The following is a 24,234-nucleotide window of genomic DNA, read 5'->3' as shown; positions in this document are numbered from 1 at the left end:
CCCTGGGCCTCGAGGGCAAGAGGAAGGAAGCTGGGATCGCTCCAGCACTCCGCCTCACCTAAGAGGCAGGAAAGCCATGGGGGGGGGGGGACGCGGCTGCGGGCCGGAGCGCGATTCCCCGCCGTGCTCGACCTCGTCGGGGTAATGCTCCCGGCCCAGAGCCCGAAACTGGGGCCCCAACCAAAGGTGCGGCGGCGTCCAGCCGAGAGCGGCCTGGGATCCTGGCAAAAGCCGGGACGGGGCCTGGCCTAGGGGGCAGACGTCACGCTGGGCGCCCTCCCCACCCCAATCTCCATTTCTTTATTTCCGGCCACTGATCCCGCGCGCCTTTGTCATGCGGGTTTGGCTCTGGTGTGCCCGCTTTGCCTTAGAGGGCCCAGCCCCCCAGCTTGGGCTCCGCGGCCACCCGAATGACAAAGGCTGAAATGAGATTACACCGACCTGATCCCGTTAAGCCAAACCCCCGCCCCCGCATACCCGCCCCCTCCTCGCCGGGGCTCCCACCGACTCAGATCCCCCCCCCACTCGCTCCCCTCCCCCCTCCAGCCCGACTTCCGCCCACTCACCTGGCTCTGCGGACTCTCCAAGGAGCTGAGCACCTTGGGGGTTTGGAACTGGCCACTTGACCGTAGGGAGGGAGCGCGACCCGGGCTCTGAATGACAAAAGCTGAGCCTGCCACACCATAGAAGGAAACAGAAAGAGGCTGACCCCATCCCAGCTTGGACTGGCCTCCCTGCAGGCAGAGGTGGGTGAGCCACAGGCTGTCAGAGACCAAGCCAGGTGTTCTGAATGGAAGCTTCCAGAGCATCTGTCCCACAGGGCCAGGCAGGTAGCCCGGGAGGCCTAGGGTGCAAGTAAGAACAGGAAAGACACCACCACCCAGTCCCCAGAGCTCTACCTGCCCGCTCATCTCACAGCCACTGGGGAGGCAATGGGAGGTCCCCATCAGGAGACCTGGCAATCAGACCACCAGACCACTGGGAAGTGGGGCCTGTATCACTCCAAAACCTGAGCTCTCCATCCAAGCCTTGGGTGATGAGGCCAAAGCCAATGGCACACACTCCAGCCCTGTGGGTCAGGGGCCAGGACACAAGGCATTGGCTTCTGGGGGAAGGGCTGTGAAAAGGAGGCTGTTGGTGGGAAAGGGCCGGCCCAGACAGGGCTTGGTGGATAAGGGATGGTAGGGTGGGGGCTGAGGATGTTTGGCCCTGTTTTAAGTTTTCCTTTTTCTTCAGATAAAGAGATCATCATCTTTATATGAAATTGAATAGATCTTCCAGAGAGGGGGCACAGAGCAGCGCAAAGAACACTGGACGGGAGTCAGATTCTAATAGAAACTCCCCTCATCTAACCTTGACCGGACCAGTTCCCCCTTCTGAACCTTTGTTTCTTCGCCTGATGGTCTGGCACAGGGTTCCAAACGTCAAAACATCTTGATTTCCGGGGAGGTTAATGAAACACTGCTGAAGTGCGTGGTTACACCAGGGCCTCAGCAGCCTGCCTGGGGCCTCGGTGCACAGCTTCCAACTAAGACCGCCTGGGTCCCCATCCTGGAGGGTTTAACTCTCTGACCTCAGGTTCCCAGTCAGCACCGGCGGGGCTGAGCAAAGCTGATGGGGGTGGAAGGCACTGTGAAGAGCTGGGCGCACTGTGAGCCAATATAAGCCATGTTTCCATTTTTCTCCGAACAGAGACCGGCTCCCCTGCTGAAGGCCAGACAGAGCCAAGGGCTGCATGTGCTCTTCGGCCTCTCAGCTCTTCCTCTGGTGGGGTCTGTGCACACCCAAGCTCCTCAGTAACAGCCCTTCCAGCTGCCCAGCCCTGGTTTGTCCCGGCACAGCTTAAGGCCATTGTTTTAATTCTGTCCTTTGTGGAGATGGTCTGGAGTCAGCAGCAGCCTCTTCGCTCACTTGGCAAACGGGTTTCAGGTCCCGCACCAGTGCCTTCCGCCCTCAAGGAGCCCCAGATCTGTATCGGGGAGACAGCTGAATGGTCTGGTGACCGGCATGGCAGGAGACACCTCGGTAGGATGGCTCCTCACCTCTCTGACCCAGGAAAACCATTTCAACTTGATTTTTCTCCATGAAACCAAATGACTTCAGTTATCCACCTGTGCTGTCTGGTTGGATCTGCTGGGACATCTTAGACCCCGAATTAGGGATCCCTGAGGTTGGTCTGGGATGGTGGCTGGAGTCCGCCTGGAACTTGTTGTTAGTTTTCTGCACAGCGCCCCCAGGGGAGGTCTTCATGAATGTGTAAATTATGAATAACCTTTCAGAAGAGCCTTCATCATTCCTCACATTTGCGCCATTCCTCCTTTGCATAGACACCCGTCTCCCACCAGAGGTGCCTGGTGGCATTTTTCAGAAAGGCGGCAGGAGCCTGAGCACCATAAAAGCTAAGATAAGAATTTAAACTCACTGCTGTCACTCTTCTTAGTCAGAGACTCTCTGAGCTGGGTGAAATCCGGCCAGACTCGTCATTTAGTTTTCCAGTTACTTGGGGGCACTGTGCCACCCACGTGCAGAATGACCACAGAGCTTCGTGTGACCATTCGGAATACTTGTATTACCAAAGCTGTCATTTAATGTCCCTGTATGTGAAGACTACTTTGGGGCTTTAGATTATATTGATCTTTGCAAATGTTTATTGGTAGTTTTGAAGTGAATTTCCATTTTCCACGACCATGGCTGGAAGTTTTCCTCCCAATAATTTTCAGATTTCAGGATTTTGAAAGCTATAAATTGCCAGAAAAGAATGATAATCACCCATCATTAAATGAGAAATTGTTAATTTGGGATTTATAAACGACTTTCCTAAATGAATAATAGTGAAGACAGATTTGTCTTCCTGCCTCATTTTGCCAAGTCACATTTGTAAAGTCAGGTTTCCATTCTTCCCTCTAATTACCCTCTCCTTCCAGAATGCAGTTCTGCGGTGCAGTGATGGCTACCAGGGATGACACGAGTGGACCAGAGTGGTGCCCTGGGCTCCCGAGAGCACCCCTGGAGGCTGCCATCTCCTCACCCCAGCACCACCTCTACGCAGAGCATCTCCACCTGGGGATTTCTGGCATTGGTGGCCGGACAGTTCTTTGTGGCATGGGCCTGTCCTATGAATGTCAGAGATATGACCCAGTTAAATGACAGCTAGAAGTGCCCTCAAGGAGAATAGAACTGTCCGCAGCTGAGAACATGTCTGCTAGGCACAGGGACATGACAGGTACCTGGGTGCAATACATACCCTTGGGCACTCAGTGCCAAAGGGGAAGACAGCTTGTTCCAGTGGGAGGAGACCAGTGTGTCCTGAAGCTCCTGGAAAGGCCCTGGACCCCTGCCAGCGTGGGCAAGAAAGGGGCACAAGGCAGAGGAGCCTGGGTGGAGACCACCGGAGGAACAGGTGTTAATGAGAGCCTCTCCCAGCTCCCCAGGCAGTGACTATGGGGGGACAAAATTCCTTATTTTTTCCATATTCCTTATAAAACAGGGATGATGTTAGGCATAGTGCATTTGGAATGGGATGAATAAACTGTGTCTCAAAAAATTAAAAGATATTGAATTTTATTTTTAAATGTTCATATTTACAATGTGCCCAAGTTTTATCATTTTCAAAAACTTATGATAAAAAATTGAGATTTCAACTTTAAAAGATGCAAGAGGATGCAGAGTCATTCAAATTCTGTTAGAGAGTGCATGAGGGAAAATTTGAAAGACCACAGGCCTAGAGAAACTCTTGAACACCTGTGTCGGAAAAGTGGACAAGAATATTCTTGGCAGCCTGGTTAGTGATGGCATAAAATGGAAACTCAAATCTAGAGGAGAATGAATAAATACAATGTGATCTGTTCACATATCAGAGCAGTACAAACACAGGAACTCTGGTGACACACAACCTGGATAAATCTTGGAAAAATCTGTCGAGTGGAAAAGAATATGATTCCAGTTTTATAAAGCTCAGAAACAAACAAAACTAACATGGGGGAGGGTGAAGCTCAGTGGCAGAGCAGGTGCTTAGCATGCCTGAGGTCCTGGGTTCAGTCCTCAGTACCGCCTTTGGAATAAACAAATAAATAAACCCAATTACCTCCCCTCAAAAAAAATTAAAAACAAAAAAATAACATGGTATGTGACTAAACTATTTCTTGAAAAGCAAGGGAACAATTAGCACACAATTCAACAGAATTGTTGCCTCTCGGGGTAGAAATACCATGGGTCACTGGTGATTTTCTAGTTTTTAAAATGGGATGGTGGGTTGTTTTAGCGTTCACTTTTCTACCATCGTTCATTCTACCATCACATCTTATCTAATTAAATATAGTCCCAAATTTTTATTTTGAAAGGTTTCAAATGTACGGAAAAATTAAAAAATTAGCAAATGAACATCTGTGTACCCTTTGCCTACAGTCTACAGGTGTTAATATTTTATTATTATTTGTTGCTGTTGAATCACTCTCCATCCATCATGTTTTGTCTGGGAATGAAGACATTTGCCTGCATTTCTCTAAAACCATCACCCACCAAGAAAATCAATAGTATTTCTCCAATAGCACCCCACATCCACTTCATATTTGGATTTCCTCAGTTGTTCATACTCGATAGCTTTTTAAAAGACCAGCATCTGATCAAGGTCCATAAGTTGCATTTGATTATGATTAATTTTAGTCTCTCTTATTCTAGAATAATACACTCACTTTTTACGACACTGACTTTTTGAAGGCTTCAGGTGAATATTCTTATAGAATATCCTCTTGACTAGTTTTGTAAGAGTATTTTTTCCCTCCTTCTATCCTCTTAATTCCTGTTGGTGATTAAAACCCTGGGGGTGGGGGGAGCCCCTAAGAAAAGAAAACCAGTGCATTTTATTGCATAACAGTGCTACATTTTTCTGTAGTCAAATCTGTCCATTTTCCTAAACTCTGGGATATTTGTCTTAATGAGGGAAGCTTTTTCCATCCCAAGATTCTAAAGGATTCCAAATTTTTCTGGTATTTTTGTGCTGTTTGTTTTTACATTTTGCTTTAATCTATTTGGAATTTATTTTTGCATTTGGTGGGGTAAGAGTCAAAGTAAACTTGTCCCCAGATGTATAGCCAGTTGTCCCTCCCTGTTTATTGAATAGATTATTTTTCCCATGGATGTGAAGTGCTGCTATTATCATATCCTAAATTCCCGTATATCTATGGCCCATTTTCTAAAATCTAGATATAACTCTAATCTATTTGTTACTTTCTGTTCTGACACCACATCACTTTAATTTCTGTAGTTATTCTGATATTTGTCTGGTAAGTTTTTCCTTACTGTTCTCTAGTTTCAATCTTTTCTTAGTGAGTGTGCCACTTTTCTCTTTCAATTTCAGAATCATCTCTTTGAGTTATTTTGGAAAACTCATTTGGGATTTTGATGGCTAATGTGCTGAATTTGTAAGATAAAGGGGTAACATTTTAACAATATTGAGTCTTATCATGCAAGGTCATGGCCTTTTTCTCTTGTCTTTCAGATCTCTGCCATCCTTCTGTAAAGATTTAGAATTTCTTCATACAGGCTTCATGCATACCTTATATAGGTTTATTCCTAGACATTTAAAAAAATCAGTTGCTATTATAAATGGAAGCCTCTTTTTTTATATGAAAAATTTATAGTTGGTTAATGGTGATATTATTAGAATGCGATTTACATGGGTTTTGCCTCTCCTGTTCAGTATTTATACCTCCTTTTTTTCTTGTCTTATTGCACTGGCTCTGACCTCCAATATAATAATGAACAGTAGTATGATGATGAGCATATTCCATTTTTTCCTGATTTTAATGGGAATGCGGCTCTTTGTTATTTTCTCTATCGCTGTGCAGGTTTAAATTTAGCATGTGTGTGTGTGGTGCATAGCCCCAAAACCAGAGCTTAGATCACTCACTCTCTAGGGCTGTAGTTGATCACATTTCAAGGGTGCTCAGGCCTTGGGTCAAACACCAGGTTTGCCTTGTCACACGATTGTGTGGCCTCGGGCAGGTCCCCAGCCTCTCAGATCCCCATTCTGCTCTTCTGTAAGAGAGAAACACCGACCTTTCTCTTTAAGAGGACAATTACAAAGCTCCCAGCAAGGGGACTTCTTATCCCATGTCAGTTCCCCCTCCCCTTCATGGCTTTGTTTCCCTGGAGCAAGTACTGCACTTGCGATCATGGGATCATGGCGATCATGGCCTTCGAAGGGGCAGCACACTCCTGGCCACGTGGAGGGAGGCCTACTGGGAAAAGAAACATTTACCAAAAAAAAAAAAAACCAAAACAGTGGGGCTTTTGATGAGGTCCGACAGGCCAAGTTTTTCAGGCCCCACTTTTCCTGCGTGCCCACTCCACTTTCTCACCCCCTCGGACCCAGAAGTGTCCTGGACAAACACACTAGTGGCTGAATCCATTGTCATTGTTCATCATAAAAATGTGAGACCACCAGGAACCAAGGGTGCGTCACGTGAAATTAATTACTTAATTTGGGTCTCCTTGCTCAGCCCCCTCTGGGAGCCTACACTATGCCCGTGGGAAGACTGAGGCTCCAAAGGGGTGTGGGGCCCCTTAGTCAGCACCTTCCATGCGTATGTGACAACAGAGTAGACGATTTCTTTCAGGTGTGCTGGTAAACGCTCAACGATCCATCCTCAGGGGTTGGGGGAGCGGAAGGTGGCGGGGGGTGCTCTCTGCTGTGTAGTGCTGGCCGGTTTCCTTGGTGTAAGCCCCCAGTACAACTGTGCTTATGTGTGCATCAGCGCTTACAAATGGATGCACAGCATGGAATCGTATGTGGAATCACATTATTCTGCACCGGGATTTTTATTCACTTAAGATATTGTGGCCATTTTTCCATCACTGAAACACATGGAAGGGCCTGGATCTTGTGGTCAGCTGGTCCACAGCCTCTTTATCCAGTTTCCCCTTCTGGACATTCCAGGGGTTTCCAGATCCCTACTTTGGAGTCAGGGGGGGAAGGAAGAATGTTGTTCTCTCCAAGCACACATTTCTAAGTTCTTCCTCCGAGGACCTGCCTTGGGCAGCCTGGCCTAGCCCCACCTGCTCTTCCATTGCAGACCCCTGCAGAATGGCTGTGAACTCTCTCTCGGTGTTAACGCCTAATGATAAACCAATGAGTGCCCTTTCTTGAACACTAGGTACCTTCCCTCTTGCCCAAACTTCACTCCCAGTGGCTGCCAGATTAGCCACCTGAGCCTAGGGGAAGGACATCCCTGTGAGTGAGACCGTAACTGCCCCCTAATGCCTGCTCTTCAGTAGTACAACGTTCTGCTGGGACAGTGCCATCCAGAGTGGAGACTACACACCTGGCCTCCTTTGCAGTTGGATGTGGTCACATGATGGGGTTCTTATCAGGAGAATGAAATCCACATGTCCTGGCCCAGGGCCCTTTATCTCTCTTCATCTCTTCCCCAGCCTGCCGCCCTGCATGCAGGTGGTGCCTTGGGCCATAAGGATGAGGGTCTCACCTAGTGATGGTGGTGTTCCGGGTTCAAAGTAGCTGGGTCCCCAAGGACTCCAGCAGCAGAGCGGCCTTGTCGACCCCCGTGGCAGGGCACCCGACTTTTATAAGATCTGTAACCGAACCTGAGTCAAAGCCTCTGTCTTGTTGGAACCACCACTGTGGCTTTGTGGGTTCCCGTTTCTGGCCTCCTGTCTGAAATCTACCCAATACAGTATGTCCAGGGGTGGGGGGTGGTCCTCCACCCCCAGCCTGGCTCTCACTGAACCACGGGTGGAGCCTGGGGACCACCACCAACCATGAAATGGAAACCTTTAGGCATGAGACCAGCATTTGTATCCTTTGAAAGCTCCCAGTGACTCCAGTGAGCAGCCAGAGGCGGGAGCGAGTGAGGCGCATCAATAAAGGAGAAATAGAGTCTGTTCCCCCTCCAGCCGCTCTGAAGGCCGGCCCTGGCGCCTGCCTGGTGGCTCCTCACCTGCGTGACGCCCTCGGGCGAGCTCCAGGCTGGGCGGGGTGGACTAGTTTAGTTACAGGGAACGGATTTCCTAAGCAACGAGAAGAGGTCAAAATGTATTTACTCTTTACCTTTATAAGCACTTATTCTATGCAAGGCGGTGTTTTGGGGGCTGGGAAAACTGGTTGAGAAGCCGCATAGGGCCCGCCCTCCTGGGACTCGTGTTCTCATGGGTGACGTAGATTTCAGCAGGTGACAATGAAGACGTGGTGTAATTGTAATCGTAATCGTGGCACATGCCCCAGAAACGAGTGAAGTAGGATGAGTGGGGGGAGAGTGATGGGGGTGGGGGCCGTTTCAGGTGGGGTGGTCAGGGGACATGAGCTTGAGCTTCGAGCAGAGGCCTGACGAAGGAGAGGGAGGAGCCACGTGAAAGTCAGGATGAGGAAGGGGTCGTGGGGGGGGGGGAGGGCAGACGGCAAGTGCAAACATGGGGCTGATCAACTGGCAAGTTCAAGAGCAAGCAGGGCCAGTGTGCCTGTGGGAGGGGGAGCGCGTGGGGGAGCCGTCAGAAGAGGAAGTGGTAAGAGCTGGTGGGACCTTTGCAGGGTGAGATAAGCATCCTGATTTTATTCTAGGGGTGCTAGGAAGCCACTGGTATTGAGAGCACAGGGTTTCAGGAGCTGATTTACATTTTGAAAGGGTCACTCTGCCAGGTGGACATTAGACAAAGGGGGCAGCAGAAGAGGCAGGGGGAGCAGCCTGGTTGTTGGAAGCATCCAGCTCTCGGACCTGGGTGGCTGTGCCGGAGGGAGTGAGACGTGGTCAGCTCTGGGAGGGAGCGTTGGCGATGACAGAACAGGACGATGAGAGAGAGAAGTCGTGATTCTTGCCCATTGGGCAAGCCCCCGGCAAGAGCGAGCTGCTGTTTATTAAGATAGGGCTTATTTGGGAGGGAAAAATTAACTTCTTTGAGAAAGTTTCGGTAAAACCGCACCAGAGGCACTATTGATCGGCCACCCCAGGACCTATTCCTAGCTTCCTCTTCCTCATTCCCACCCACAGAGCCGGGGCTCGAAAGGATAGATACTTGCTCCAAGTTCTGGCCAAAGACATAGTCCCAACGGGAAAATTTTCCGGAGAACAGTGGCAAATCTGAGAATGACTTTGCTTTCTTGACAAAAAGGATAGCTGTGGCCAGTGCCGCCCCTTTATCCCATGTTCATGAATGCAATGTCTGGGGCTGTGGCAGCCATCTTTTGACTGTGAGACGGCTTGCTAACAAAGTGGAGCAGCATGAAAGAACCCGGATATTTTCTTTAAGGTAACACTACTGAGCCACAGCACCAGACCTGGACTGTCTGCCTCTAAATATTTTGTTGTGTGATGCAAGTAAATGTCTTTAATGCTTAAGCCTCTGTTACTTGAGTATTCCGTTATTTACAGCCAAAGCATTCCTAACTATGTAACATCCAGATCCCTACTCGGCAGTGGACATAAGAGTCCAGAACTCAGGGCAGAGGTCAGGCTAGAGATATAAATTTGGAAGTCAAGGGCAAATCTGGAAAGCCCTGAGCCTAGATGAGATCATTTACAAAGGTCTTGTGACAAAGAGTTTAATAGGTTGAGAACTGAGTTCTGGGACGTCTGGCATTTGGAAGTCAAAAGAGGAGGAGGAGCAACCAGCAGAGGAGACCAAGAGGGACTGCAGAGCGTGCGTGTGTGTGTGTGTGTGTGTGTGTGTGTGTGTGTGTGTATACAAGCAAACACGTACACGCACAGGACCTCTGCTTTGGAGGTCACGTGCTACGTGTCAACGTACTGCTCTGAACCTGACTTTTTATTTAACAGTGTATCATGGACGCCTTTCCATGTCAGTACATGGAGGTCCACTTTATTCTTTTTAATGGCTAATATGATTCTATCAATAATGGTATTTCATAATTTGTGTCATATGTTGAAAAGGACTTCCATCCTATTGTTTAATACAGGGAATTTGCACAATTAGCTAGCCATTTGGAAAAAATCAAAATTTCACAAATGGAAGATGAACGAAAAGTTTAACTATAGTGAAGTATCATAAAATAATAGAAGCGTACTAGAAAAGAAATTGAGCTTTACGTAATCTCGGTGAGGAAGGACTTTCTAAGTACACCACTAAGGGCAAGAATCCTAAAAGTAAAGACTGACCTGAGGACATAAGGGTTAAAATTCCATACATTAAAAAATCCTAAAATTAAAAAGGAAATGAGACAATGAGAAACATTTCCTAAATGTGCAATGTAAAGGGTTAATATCCTCTAAGTTCCCACATCAGTAAGAAAAAGATATAAATAAATGAGAGGCTGAATTTACCAAAAAAAGGAATAAATAAAGAAATAAAAAGATAAATACACCCAAAGACAAATGAGCAAAGGTAACGACAACAAAATACAAACCGTTACGAAACATGAAACATTGCCGCTGCAACAGTGTTCAAATGCAGATAAGCCAAGAGAGCCTAGTTTTTGCTTTTCAAATTGAAAAAAAAAAAAAAAAAAAAGTGAGCACCCTATTGGTGAAGTGCTGGGAACCAAGCGGCCTCCTTCCTGGGTGAGTGTTTAAATCAAATGAGCTAATTTTTCTTTTGACATGAAAAGTTGTTCATGCTCATTTAAGTTTAAAGAAGTAGGTTATCATGACAATTAAGGGCTCTGTGTGATTATTGATTGGATCTTGGATGAGAGGAAAATCAACTCTAAAAGACATTATTGGGACAATTGAAGAGATTTGAATATGGGCTGCATATTACATCATATCAATGGTAACTGTCCTGGGAGCGATAACGGTCTTGCCGCTGCGACAGAGAGAGTCCTTGTGCTTATTTATTTAAGGGTGAAAAATCACGATGTTGGTAATTCACTTTTAAATGGTTCGGCATCGTGTGTGTACATTCCCTGTCTATCTATCTGTCTCATCTGTCTATTAGCCACCTCTGTATCTGTCATCTAGTTCTACTACCATCTGTCTAGAAATCACCAGTGACTACGAATGAGGCATCTTTGAATGTTCACTGAAATATTCTAGTCTTCAGCTTTTCTGTTGGCTTGGAAATTTCCAAAACAAACACCTGAAGGGAGGAGTAGGCTGCAAGATTGTTTGAAGAATGTTGTTTTATTTTTTAAAATAGAAGTCCTTAGGTATGTTTTAGAAGCCTGAAAGGGCACACATGAGGGGTTAGCAGTTTTCATTTCTTTTTCTTTCCTTATTTTAAAAATAGTTGTAGAAGTAATCAATGTTCAGATGAATCAGAAAATTAAAATAAATGGAGAACAAATTAAAATCATGAATAATCTCAGTGAGCACTCCTGCAGGAAGTTGCTGCATGACCTTCTGGCATATTTCTGGGCATATATGTACGCGCGTGTGTGTGTGTGTGTGTGTAAAATTCTATGTATTCTTTTCCAGCCAAAATAGAACTCACGATATACACACAGTTTGATAACTTGCTTTTTGCACACTCTCACTCTGTTTTATAAACATCTTCCCACCTACTACACAACATTTATTGCTTGCATATGGATTAGAGTTTTGTAAGGTGTTGCTTATTTGAATGTTCCAGATTTTCTGGATAATAATGACAGTGATGATTTTCAACACTTACTGTGAGCTCATTAAGGACCAAGCACTGTTCTAAGTACTTTCATGTATTAACTCTTTAATCTTCACAAGTCTCCAAGGTGGGTCTTACACCCATTTTACAGATGAGTACTCAGAGGATGTAGGAGCCCAGGCCATCGGGGTGCACAGTCCACATATCAAACAATTCCATATACTGTTTTGGCAATGAGCACGACATTTTGTTGAAAAAAGGCAATATTCCGTTTTCCATACCAGATAGCTCAGGTCCTGGGAGAAGCTGCAATTTCAGAGAGCTCCCGCTCTCTGAGAACTCGGCCTCCAGGCCAGCGCCTCATCTCTGAGGAAGGCACGTTCCTGAGTGTGGTGTGGCAAAGCCAAGATGCATGGGATGGGATGACAGTGACCAGATCGCTGTGTATTTCACAAGCCCACCCAGCCAGGGCACAGGTCCTGGGCTACTCTGTCCTCCCAGCCCGGCGCAGAGTCACCTGGACAGATGTCACAGAACGGGGCAGCCATTCAGGTGCCTGATCTGTTGAGTATTTAGCAAGAAAGGGCCCTGCACATGAATTCATCACTGGATTCGTCAGCCGGGAGCAGCAGGACTAGGTTCTGGTCACCCCTGTTCGTGTGTGCAGTGTGTGGCATGTGCCAGTGTGTGCGAGGGGAGTGTGCCCTCTGTAGTGCAGTAAATGAGATCCTTTTCCCTCCAGCTCTGAGAACATGGATCTTGAGGCGAGCGTGGCGGAGGTCGGTCAATACCACATGCAAATAAATAAGTGCTAATTGCCTGCAGTGTCTTCGGGTGTCAGGTGCAGTTATCGGACCGCATTTACGGGCCAATTAGGCGCCTTACTGGACTTGAATGGTGGTAAATTGTGGCTTGGCGGCTCCGCGGTACGTGCTGGGGATGGCGCTCCGTGCTGGCTGCTGGCGGCCATCGGGAGGGTCTGTCCCTGCACAGCCTGGCTGGACCCCCTGGGTGGGGGCTGCTCAAGGCTCACCAGGGGACCCAGGGGGCCCAGAGGCAGAGGCCCCAGACAGCCCCACACATCCACACCTAGACCCTGGCCCTGGGCCACAGGTCACGGCTGAGGTTCCACCAAAGTGCCCTGGGACAGCTTCGGGGTAGGGGATGACATGACCACCGGGTGGGATGGGTAAGCCCTGAAAGGTGGAACCACCCAGAGAACATGGTGCTGCGGGACCACTGGCGCCTGAGCGCTCCAGCAGGGCCCGGCCGTCGCTGGGCGAGGCCTCTTCCTGTCTCTATGTGCCTTTATCCGGGGGATATTTAGGGGGGGGGTCCTGGGGCTCCGGGGGTGACCAGACAGACCCACGGTCATGGAACCCAAGTCACGTACAGGAGCCGGGTGAATTACCCCACAAAGAAACTCAAAGTGAGGGTCAAGGAGAACCAAATGCAAGCTGGGGGCCCAGCTGAGCTGGGGGTTAGGGTGGGGAAGCCTCTTCGAGGAAGGGTCATGTCATGGGAGACCCCACGTGAGAAGGAGCTGGCCACGGACAGGGGTGTCTTCCCAGGGAAAGGAAGAGGTGGACAGAGGTCCAGAGTAGGGAGGGAGGCCAGGACGGGGGGTGTGGCTGGAGCTGAGGGTGCCGGGCAGAGGGGCGGGGGGAGGGGGATGGGCAAGGTGGGAGGGCAGGGCAAGGAGACCATGGGGCCACCGTTAGGACTGTGGACTTTCTGGTCGGAACTATGGGGAGTGGGGAAGAAGTTTCTAGTGGGGGAGAGCGAGATCAGATCCCAGGACTGGCTGCCGAGAGGAAGGTTTGGAGGGGACGAGAGGGGGCAGGGGAGCAGCTGTGATCCAAGGTGGGAGAGCAGGGGCCTCGGGGGGGTGGGTGGGGGACAGACAGAGAGACTTGGTCGGGGAGGAGGCACCAGGTCCCCAGCTGGCTTTCTGGATGGTTCCCGGGAGCTTCGTGTGCTGAGACCACAGTGAGGAGCTCTGTTTGAACTTTGTTCCTTCAGATGCTGGAAATTATGGTTTGCTCCTGGCCTGAAAACCTCCTCATTTTTAATCAATTTGTTTCAATCATTTATTTATTAATCAATTAACAAATGCTTCTCCAATTTTAGTATGAGTGAAAAATACAGTAATAAAAAAACCCAACCACTGTTTTCAAAGTCAGTGGCCAACTGTGAGCTTTAAAATGTGCTTCAAAATAACTTATACAAAAATACATACTTTTGGAGAAAAGGTGGAGCGTGAAGTATAAAGAAGGAAATAGAAACGACCCAGGACTCCCCATAGAGAGACGCCATTACTAACGTTTTGGATATTTTTTCTGAATATAAAAATATCTTTATTTAATAGAGATCAGTCTTACATACACCCTGTATCCTAATTTTTAAATTTACATTGTCTCATTTCCCCAGGTGATGCACACAATTTGGAATGGCTCCTCTTCCCTTTTACAGATGTGCCGCAATTTAACCGTCTCCCTACTGTCAGACGCTGTGTTTGTTCCCCATATTTTGTTATTATAAATACTGCAGCCATGAACATCTTTTACACAGATGTCGAAGTATTCACATTACTTCTTGGCCAGATTCCTAGACGTTGAATTTATTCATGTAATTAACACATACTGATGGAGCCCCCACTGCGATGAAGGCTTGTCTAGGCCCTGGATTCTCGGGCCAGAGGGAGCATTTTTCAGAGCCATTGAACAGAATTCCATATCGTTGTGCAGAAAACGCTGTTTTACTTTGTTTCAGCCAATGGCGTGTTAGGGGCAGTCCCGTTGTAGACTGGCCAGCACTGCACGTGGTCACGGAAAAAATCTTGGCTGTAAAATTTAGGTAGTCGGTCTCGCCCGGCAGAGCTTTCCTGGGCCCAGGAAGGTGAAAGATACGGTCCTCACTCCAGAAGTGGGAGGGCTGTGATCTTCCGCGAGAGCGATGGACACTCTGAGGCTGACTCAAGGGCACCGGAGGGGAGGTGGGGACAGTCAGGACGGGGTGGATTGGGACAGACCACGGGCCACTGAGCAGCAGTGAGGCCAAGGCTGTCTGCTGGCTGGGGACGCTCTAAAATCACTCAGGGGAGTGTCTGGTGTGTGGACTGAAGGGAGTGTTTGGATGTTGGGGACCCTAAGGGTGGAGGGGCAGAGCCTGAGGGCTGCCCACTCAACACCTGTTCCCACTCTTCCTTATCACCAGGCCCTGCCTCACTGAGCCCTCTTGCAGCCCTGAGTGATGAGCCACTGTTTTGTAAATGTTACCAAATAGATAAGCGATAAGCGTGTGAATGGAACTGATTCCTCCTAAAAGCACGTGTTTTTTTTCCTTTTTTGGCTTATTTCCTGGAAGACCTTTGTAAGGGTTTGTATTTGGCCTGCTGGGGGTCGTGTGACCACGGTGCTGGGTGGGACGCTGCCCCCCTCCTCCCAGGGGGTGGCGTCACATCCTGTGTCTCACAGACCACGAGACACTTTGTGGTGCCATGGGCTCCCCCTACCTTGGGAAAATCTCAACCGAGACTGAATACCAGCATGCCCTATGATCACATGGCTCCATCTTTAATTTTTTTAGGGGAGTAATTAGGTTTATTTAGTCATTTAATGGAGGTGCTGGGGATTGAACCCAGGACCTCGTGCATGCTGGGCACGCGCTTTACCGAGCTACATCCCCACATCTTTATTGGCATGGAAGGGTGTGGGGCACAGGCCATCTGCCTGTCTGCAGAGAGAAGTGTTTGGAAGGTGCTCCAGTCGCTAACAGTGGTGGCATTTTGGGTCAGTTTTATCTTCTATTTTTCTGATTCAGGGAGGGGGGGTAAAGACAGAACGTACTTTGTAGGAGACAATGCTAATATTAGTAGTAACACCCTCATGGAAGGGTTTTGTTCTCTAGCTGCGTCCTTCACACACTAGGGGCAGCGTGGTCTAGTGCAGATACATCAGAAGCATCTGGAACTTGCGGGCCCAGCCCGGCTGGGGGAACCGAGGCCTCGCGGAGCTTCTGGTAAATGAAGGAGCCAGAAGACCTTTTTCCTTACGCCACGGCTGCAGCACTTCGGGCCAGTTTCCTCCTGGCTGGGGCTGCCTGGGCCTGGGAGAATCCCTTCCATGAGTTCTCACCTGGGACCAGAAACCTGATTAATCCCAGCAAATGATCCCCTGGCCCCCCCGCAAAAAAACCAAAAAACCAAAAAACCCAAACAACAAAAACCTCCACAGAAGCGGGATAGACATATTTTCATTTCTTTATTAGAAAGAGGTCTCTACTCTATAGCCACCTCTCTCCATTACTTTACACATTTTTCTTTTTCTTTTTTCCCCTTAGAATACTGTACAGTTGACACAAAAAATCCCAAGGCAGGAAAATACAAACTGGCATATTTAATCAAAACAAGATCATGTGAAATAACAAGCAAAGTGAAATATCTGTCAATGGTTTTAATTACAGTACAAACAATATAAATAAAGCATCATGAAGTCATTGTGAAACATAAACTTGCTGAATGAGGTAATATAAAAACAACCGAAAAAAAAAAAAAGACCCATCTCTGGATAAAGCCCAGGCTGCTCTTCCATCTTCTATACATCGCTATTTACAGAAACAGAGAAATGTGCTAAGAGGTGGGCTGAGGCCCAGCCTTCCCTGTTCCCTCCTAAAAATGCCTCTCGGTGTCACCTCTGACCTGGTTAGACTCCCCTTTCAGAGACACAGCCAGCGGCAAGGTGAGAATCCAGGTCCAAGCCAGGGGCAGGGGAATGGGGGGCCGGCTGGGACCGGAAGCCACTCCCGGAGCCCACGCAACTGTGCCTGTGGCTGGCGTGGCCAGCCCTCCCCGCCTCCCCTGGGCGGCCAGCGGGGTGCAGCCGGGCACCCCCGCACAAGCGCACACAGCGTCCCCAGCACACTCGGGCTCAGGCTGGGGTAGGGGCAGTGGCCTTCAGAGCTGGATTTATTTTAGACGCAGAAACCCAGTTGGAGGAGGGAAACTGCGATGCTTTTCAAGGTTTGAAGGCATCGTCTCTCACACCAGTTTGTGTGACTGCTAGAAAGCAGTTTCTAGGGGTACCCGCCGCCTGTCCACTACATAACAGCCCCGCTCCTCACTCAAGTCCACCAGTGCACCCTGAAACAGTCCCGGTGAGGGAACCACTGGGCCCCAGGGTGGGACTGGGGGGCCAGGAGGTGAGTGGCATGTTCACAGAGCAATGAGTACGAGCTAACTCCCCGGCTGGCCCCAGCTCCCTGCACCCCGGGTCCATCCTCCACGCTCCCACCCCGGAGACCCCGGGCGGGGTGCACATTGTCCCCGGGGACTCAGTGCGCCATCAGGTGAGGAGCTGAGAGCAGTGGCCCTCCTGTCACTCAGGGTTTCTAAGTACAGGCGTTACACCAGGGCTGGGGAGACCCTGAGTGTCCTCATCAAGCCCCCAACATGCCTTTAATTAAACTTCCACAAGCAGCTGCCAAGTGTGGGCTTCCGGGAGCTGGGCAGAGTCTCCTTTTCGCAAGAGTATTTTGAACCAGCTCAGATGCTAGCTCCCAGGCCGGTGTGGCACCAGGGAGACAGGAGCATCGTCCAGTTTAGGGGTGGCCGTTCCTGACAGCTGGTGACTGAAAGGGGTTTGAAAGAGTCTCGCATCTTGTCTGTGCCCTCCTTTCATCTGCATCTCAAGACAAGGTCACAGAATGCTCACCAACCCTGAATTCTGGGTTGGTCCTAATGCACTCGGACAGGTGGGGCTCTACTGTATGCCTTGACCGTGACCCTCGGTGGCGGTGGGGGTCCTTCCTTACAGATGCCACATCACCCAGGCCCAATGCGAGACGAGTCCCGAGCCGACAGGCACCTTGCCTTGGGCACAGCCAGCACCCGCTGCATCGTGGGTGTCCCGTGGCTTGAAGCCAGCGCTCCTGTGCCTTTAACCAGGGCAGCTTCTGGCCAGTACCCAGGCAGCCTTCAGAGCGCCCGCGGGTCTCTGCTCGCATGTCTGCCTTGGACCTGCCAGCTTCCTGGCGCTGAAGGCCCTTCGGATGGGATGAGGACCTCAGACAAGGACCTTTTTATCAAAAAGGTGCAAACCCCCAAATCAAACGCTGTCGACGGACAGCAATGGCAGCCCCTTGTAAGTGAGGTGCAGTAAGGAGAGGTTTTCGAGTTCATGGTCACTGAACCCTTGCTTCGAGGAGGCTGCTTACTCCATTGGTGACACAGAAGTACCTCTAAAATCTGGGCTTAAAAAAAAACCCCAGATTAAAAACGGACTTTTCTGCTGACGCAACGTCCTCCAAGTTCGGCTCGGACCCAGACTGAAAGAACCGAACTAGAAAAAGATGCCAATTTGTGTTGAAAAGCAGCAGCCAGCCACCAATTAATAGGGAATTTATTCGTATTAAAAAAATCTAATCCGGGCAGCATTGCTTCTCTAAGGGGAAGAAAATCTGGGGTTTTAGAATCATAATGTCAGGTTGCTGAATGTCCCACACGGGGGGCTGACCCTGAGTGGAGCGTTTCTCTCTCTCGGGTGTCACCGCGTCTTGGGTTCCAGTGACTACTTCCTGGCAGTGATGGAAATGGAAAGTGTGAGCCCCGTCTCCGTCCACCCCAAGCAGCTAGCCCGCTCCCCTTCTCTGTTCCGCACACCCGGGAGGAATCTGACGTCTGGATTAAAACGCCACCTGATTTAGAAACTTGAAGGACAGAGGGCCCGTTGGCAGAGGGGACAGAGCGGCGCTGGGGCAGACCCGGTCCTGGGCGGGCTGGGGGTGGAGCCGGACTCCCTGCACCCTGTGGCTGGGGCGGCAGGGCGCCCACACCAAAGACCCACTGACCGCGGGGCTTCCTGAAGAAAGCCGCTTGGAAATCCAGAAAAGAAAGATGTCGCTAATGGTTGAAGGAGAGAAATGCAAGTCAGGATGCCGAAGGCCCTTGTTTAGCTTTTTGGTGAAGGATGAGGGTGGAAATCACTTCAAGACACGACTTCACAACATGTAAAACCCCTGTTCGGGGAGGCAGGCCGTTAGAAATAAATTATATTTCCCGGGAAAGAGACATGTGGAGGTTCAACGCACTTCTATTCGAATTCCTTCCTGACGGCTTTTCAATTTGTTTGCTCTCAGGACATAAATACAGTCCAGGCGAGCTCTAGAGAAGTCGTGCCGACCTTGTGGGCGGCTGACGGGGGACACAGAGCAGGTGCGGGGGAGGGGCCACAGCCCGTCCAGAGGTGACGGGTCTGCTTTCCCATCATGTGTCCTTTGAGTGGCTTTTGAGAGTGGACCATACTGGCTCAGAGGACCCACATTATCGCGAGGCTTCTGAGCCTGTCAGGCAGGAATGTGGATTTCCCCCTCTTATTTCCAGAACATTCTCAAAATAAGGAGAAAGGGTTGGCGGGCTTGGAGCCATGGGGAGCCACGTCACCTGTGAGCACAGAGCGGGATGGGGGTCGGGCAGGACCCAATGGCCACTCTTCAGGGGGAAGACAAGACTGCCAAGCTCAGGCTCAGGACGCGGCGAACGGCACCCTTGGAAGGGAAGATGGTTCCATCGAGGTGGACGCTCCCTGACCAACTGCACAAGCTCAATGAGAGACAGAGAGAGAGAGGGGGGCAGTGAGGCCTAAAGCCACTCTAACTTTAAGGGACACGAGCGTGGCCAGCAGCCTCTCGGTGGCGTCTGTAGGAGGGAGGCTGGTGGTACCAACAACACACAGAGGGCGGGGGAGAGAGGAGGGTGGTTTCGGCCTGAAGCAGCAGGAGAACAGGAGTGAATGGCGTGAGGGCGAGACTCACCCTTGCTTCTCGAGAAAACCACTCAGACCCTGAGGACGGAGGGCACATTTCAGTAAGTGGGCTGACGTGAGGGGTGGGCGCAGGGTGGGCTCATCCTTCGGGGAAGAGGGGCTCTCCGGGAGCAGGGGTCCTCAGAGGGCCTCACTCCCTCCTCTGACACACAAGCTTGGCAGAGGCAGAGGAGGGCTGGTAGCTGGAATGGGAGGGACGGGCACCGACTCCCCAGGGCACTGGCTCGCGGCCGCAGGGCCAGCTCGGGGGCAGGTTTCCTGGCTTGTGCTCTGTCCTACCCATGTTCTGACACTCCTGTCTCCTGAGCATCCACCCTCCTGCTGGGCTGACATGTATCACACTGGTCTGGATGTCACCGGCCTGCAAGGCCACCGTGGCTTCACGGTGGAGGAGAGAGGCTCCAGGATGCCGGAAGCTGCCCAAGGCTGCCCAGGTGGGGTGGCCAAGCCAGGGGGATAGTCTGCTCAGCCTCAGGCCTGTCTTTTTATTTGGACTGTTCTTCCCTAATGAAGGGGTGACAGCCCCTTTGGAAACGAGGGGAATGACCCCGAGGGTGTGCAGGCATCACAGGACTGGGAGGATGGGTGCCTAGGCTGGACAGCCGAGGCCAGGCCCAGGTGGAAACCTCCGAGTGGGCAGCAGAAGCGCCTGGCCCTGCTCTGGGGCTAAGAGCGCCCCAGCCGGGGCTCCCCGCCCTGCAGAAAAGGTGCTGGTTTAAGGATTCCAGCCGGAAGTCCTTCAGGAAGAGCAGCTCTCTCCTGTGATTAGCGAGTAGCCACTACCCTCACCTGCTCTCTGGGACGAATCCATGTAGCATGGGCTTACTGGGAGCCGAGAACTTGCTCATGGGACCAGAGACTCATGACCACGACTTCACTCACTCACCCTCGAAGGGTCATCTCCTGGGAAGACAGGAGACGGAAGGGACCCTGCCTTGGTAAACCATCTATCTGTCCCCGCCCACCCCCACCACCGGTCTTCAAGGTCCACTCATGCAGGGTCAGAATCCCAAGGGTCCTTTCTCTGCAGGGTTCTCTTGGCCACGGAAGAAACCCAGAGAGGTCTGCAATACGTCCAGGTCACCCACGCACGTCCCCTCACATGTGGCCGCCTGATCATGTGCTTTCCCCAGCCAGTGGGTTTTTCAACAAGGAAAATTAAAAATAGACTCAAAAAGGTTACGTGGATTCTGTAGCAGTGGCTTCCCGTGTCATGGTCATGTCACATGAACAACGAAAACCCGGCCGGCTTCCCAAACTACTTCGGACATTGGCCCTGGGTCCTTGCATCTCCGGCCTTGGTGTTAGTGAGGCTTTACGATGGAAATGAGAGCTTTGTCAGCAAAGGAAGGACTTCTAGTTTGACCGAAATACAAACAGATGAGCCACCAGCCACCTTTATTTGAAAAGAAAACCCTTGAAGCCCACTACTGCCTTTCCTCTGTTGCCAAACTCGGGCTCACGAAAGCAGGCTACCTCCCGGAGCGGATGGATGGTGCTAAAAATAGCAGGAGAGGGGTCAGGTTTTCTAAGGAGGAATCAGTGAGGTCCCAGCGCTGGAGGGAGGGAAGGAAGGAAACCAGTCTAGCAGTCAGATCGTGAAAGGCTAAGTGAAAAAAGAAGTCATTTGGGAAAATATTATATTATAAACACATATAATAATAGTATGTACACACTCATATACATCCCAAAAAGAAGCCTTACAAGGAATTCCGTTTCTTTTCGAAAGAAGGCTTCACTGTGATAAAGCATTCCTATAGTGGGAATTAACTACAATGAAATAATTTAAGGACTTCATTTATACTGTAATCTGCGTTCACTACAGAAAGTCTACGCTAAAGGCGGTGGGGAGGCCAGTGTGTGTGGCTGGATTAGAAGAGTAATGCGTTCTTCAAAACTAGGAAGGAATTTCTCTCCCCCTCCCCCATGCACATTTAAAATAACCACACAGTGACGAAATACAGGATGAAAACTCAGGTGGGGGGGATCAGGGACCTGTGGTCAAGGCTCCTGGGCTCGTGGCTTCCGCACCTGTCACCCTGGAAATGGCCACCGAGTTCCACCGAGCTGCGTTAAGGTCCAAAATGCCCATGAAACACTGACCCACATATAAATTGTGTAAAGCTTTATTTTTGTCCCCACCTACTTTAATTTTTTTTTTCTAAGAAAGTGAAAGAAGAAGAAAAACTCGTATAAAATAGAAGGTTCAATATGAGAGCAAGGGTGTCCCTGGAGGCGGTGGAGGAGCGTGGTCCTGGGCTCCTGGCCCCATCAGCCCCGTGTCCTCCTTCAAGGTGACACCCCTTTCCCCACCCACCGCCCGTCACTCTGCCCCAAGGGCTCAAGGCACAGCTGCCCTTTTTCTTTTTAACAGAAGGTGCCACGAACTGGTTCCCTATGTTTGGCCACCACGATGAAGGTGGCGGAACTCTGAAGCAGCCAGAAACCATGATGACAGCAAAATCAGGTAACCCATTACAAGGAAGGACCTTTTCACCACTGAGTAAAAAAACACCTTAGGGAGCCTTGTGAGCCAGTCTGTGGCCCCAGTTCGGTGGCGGTGGTCAGGATGGATCCTTGCAAAGCACCCTGGGGTCTGGGAAGTCCTCCCCTGCCTCAGCATCACCCCTGCCTCTGGATCAGCAAAAGGAGTCATCGTCATTCAGTAATGACGAATCACATGCCTCTTTTCCCCTCTAAAATGCTTCAGTGTCTTTTTTTTCTTTCCTGATTTTAATAAGCGAATTGTACCAGCATCTTACTCTCATACGCTCCTTTTTAAAAGCTGTGTATCACATTAATGGACGTGTTTACTGCTGGGAGCAGTTCCCAAGTACAATGATCTGTAACCCTCTTAACTCAACTAGTTGTGTGTTATTAGTTCACATCCAGTTCAATTTATAAATTAACAGAGGTGCCATTTGTCTGTACAAAAATCAATGCATATTTATGAACTTCTTTTATTCAAATAGATTTTCACACATCTCATCTAAAGACATAATACAGAAGCCTGTGTGACTGGGGCGACGTGGCCCTGGAGTGACTGAGACCCAAGACACCCTCCTTGGCAAAAGGACACAAAATATCTCTCCGGTTTGGGAAAAAAGAAATAGCCTTTTACGCATTTTCTTAAGTTTATGAAATGTGCTCAAAATGTTGTCATCAGCCAAATTCGTGATTTCCTTTTGAATTTCCAAGTCACTCTTATTTATTTTTTCCATTTGGTTTTTGCACCAAGGAGACTGCAGTCAAATAATACTCAGCACCTCATCTCCTCTCTTTGGACTGAAAAATTAAACAGATACTAAATTATGACAGTGAATTTAGAAAGGAGGGCTCCAAGGGCTCGAAAGAACATGTCTGGGATAATATGATGCTTCTAAGAGTATTGCAATCACATCGTGGCAATCACCAGAGCGTGCTGCGTAACTACCTCTTCGGCTAATACGCTTTCTTCCCGGTGATGACTAATCATGTTCTATTAAACAGCGGTGATGCTGGAGGAACTCAACTATACGAGTGTAATGAAGCCAGTATTCTCCCTGGACAGATTAGCTACAACTGATTTGACACATACCATCATAGGGGCTTCAAACCTGACAAACTCTGCTTGCTTCTGATTTATGCCGTCAGGCTCCTCGGAGAAGAGATGAGATCCAAGCGTTCCGTTTGGTAGAGGTGAAATGTACTGATGTGCTTAACTGCCAGCTAAGGGGAGCTGCCCCTTCTCCTGGCTGCTCGCCTCCCCTCCCCCCTGGTCCCCGTCCCTTGTGCGGCGCTCCGTCTCCTGGCCACCACCGATGGCCCAGGGTCCGGAGCCGTGTGCTCCCGTCCACGGACCCAGGCCCGCCGGCCGCTCCTCTCTGTCGCTCAGGGGAGTCTACGGAAAGGAACCGATGCCGCGGCCTCGGGCCTCCTCTTCGCCCCTGGAGGCCTGTCCGGGTTTTGTGATTTCGCTGGGGGTGAGGGGGTGGGGGGCGGGCGGCGGGCGGCGGGGGACTCACGTGGGGCGGCTCCCGCGGGCGGGCGCGCGGCGGTCCTCAGATGACGGTGGGCGCCCTCCCGCCGCTGTTGTTCCGGTGGTTGTTCTTCCGGGACAGGTTGGGGGTGGCCATGAGCACGAAGCGCTCGTCGGGGCAGCCGTACTGCAGCAGGACGTCCACGCACTCCTGGCTGGAGGCCTGGCGCGCGTAGGCCAGCGCCGTGTTCCCGTGCGCGTCGCGGGCCATCACGTCCACCCCGTACTGCGGAGGCAACGGGGCGCGTCAGCATCGCGGGGCGGGAGGGGGCGGGCAGCTGGGGCGCAGCGAGTCCAGCGTCCGGCGCTGGTGGCAGCCTGGCCCTGAGGTGTGTTCTTTTAAGAATGTGCTTTTTTTGGGGGGGGGGGGGATAGCTCAGTGGTAGAGCGCATGCTTAGCACGCACTAGGTCTTGGCTTCAATTAAAAATAAACCTAACTACCACCCCCCGCTCCCCAAAAAGAATGTGCTTTTTTAAAACAAATTTTTTAATTTTTAAAAATTCCTTTTGGGGGGGGGTAATTAGGTTCATTTAACTTATTTATTTATTTAATGGAGATTCTAGGGATTGAGCCCCGGGCCTCCTGCACGCTAGGCATGGGCTCTACCTCTAGAGCTATACCCTCCCCCCTCCCCCTTTTGCATCTAAAAGCCCTCCTCTGTGCAGCAGGAAGGGATAACTCTAGTTTTGCTATTTCTATTTTGACTGTCCAACTGTAAATACAAAAAAATCACCACCTTAAAAAAAAACTCAGAAGCAATGCATTTTCACTGTAGGAAATACATAGGTAACACCTAAGAGCACAAGACGAGAAAGTCACCTGTAACCTCGCAATTCAGAAAGCATCGTGGTTAATCTCTCACTTGCCT

The 24,234-nt window shown here is 50.1% G+C and overlaps 1 protein-coding gene across 9 annotated transcripts in view; it reads right to left on the bottom strand.

Annotated features, from left to right (window-relative positions):
• Window positions 1-15,769: 15,769 nt before the first annotated feature.
• Window positions 15,770-24,234, bottom strand: part of AGAP1 (ArfGAP with GTPase domain, ankyrin repeat and PH domain 1) — a 520,758-nt gene continuing 512,293 nt past the window's right edge. For all 9 annotated transcript variants that reach the window (XM_031452456.2, XM_064485288.1, XM_064485289.1 and 6 more), the window contains one exon: window positions 15,770-23,590. In XM_031452456.2, the coding sequence (XP_031308316.2) occupies window positions 23,387-23,590 (204 nt within the window). In that variant the 3' untranslated portion in view covers window positions 15,770-23,386. The remainder of the gene's footprint in view (window positions 23,591-24,234) is intronic.

Source organism: Camelus dromedarius, chromosome 4, assembly GCF_036321535.1.
Source record: "Camelus dromedarius isolate mCamDro1 chromosome 4, mCamDro1.pat, whole genome shotgun sequence".
NCBI classification, from domain to species: domain Eukaryota; kingdom Metazoa; phylum Chordata; class Mammalia; order Artiodactyla; family Camelidae; genus Camelus; species Camelus dromedarius.
The sequence above is the reverse complement of the archived record's forward strand: the minus strand, read 5'-3'. Positions and strand labels throughout refer to the sequence as shown.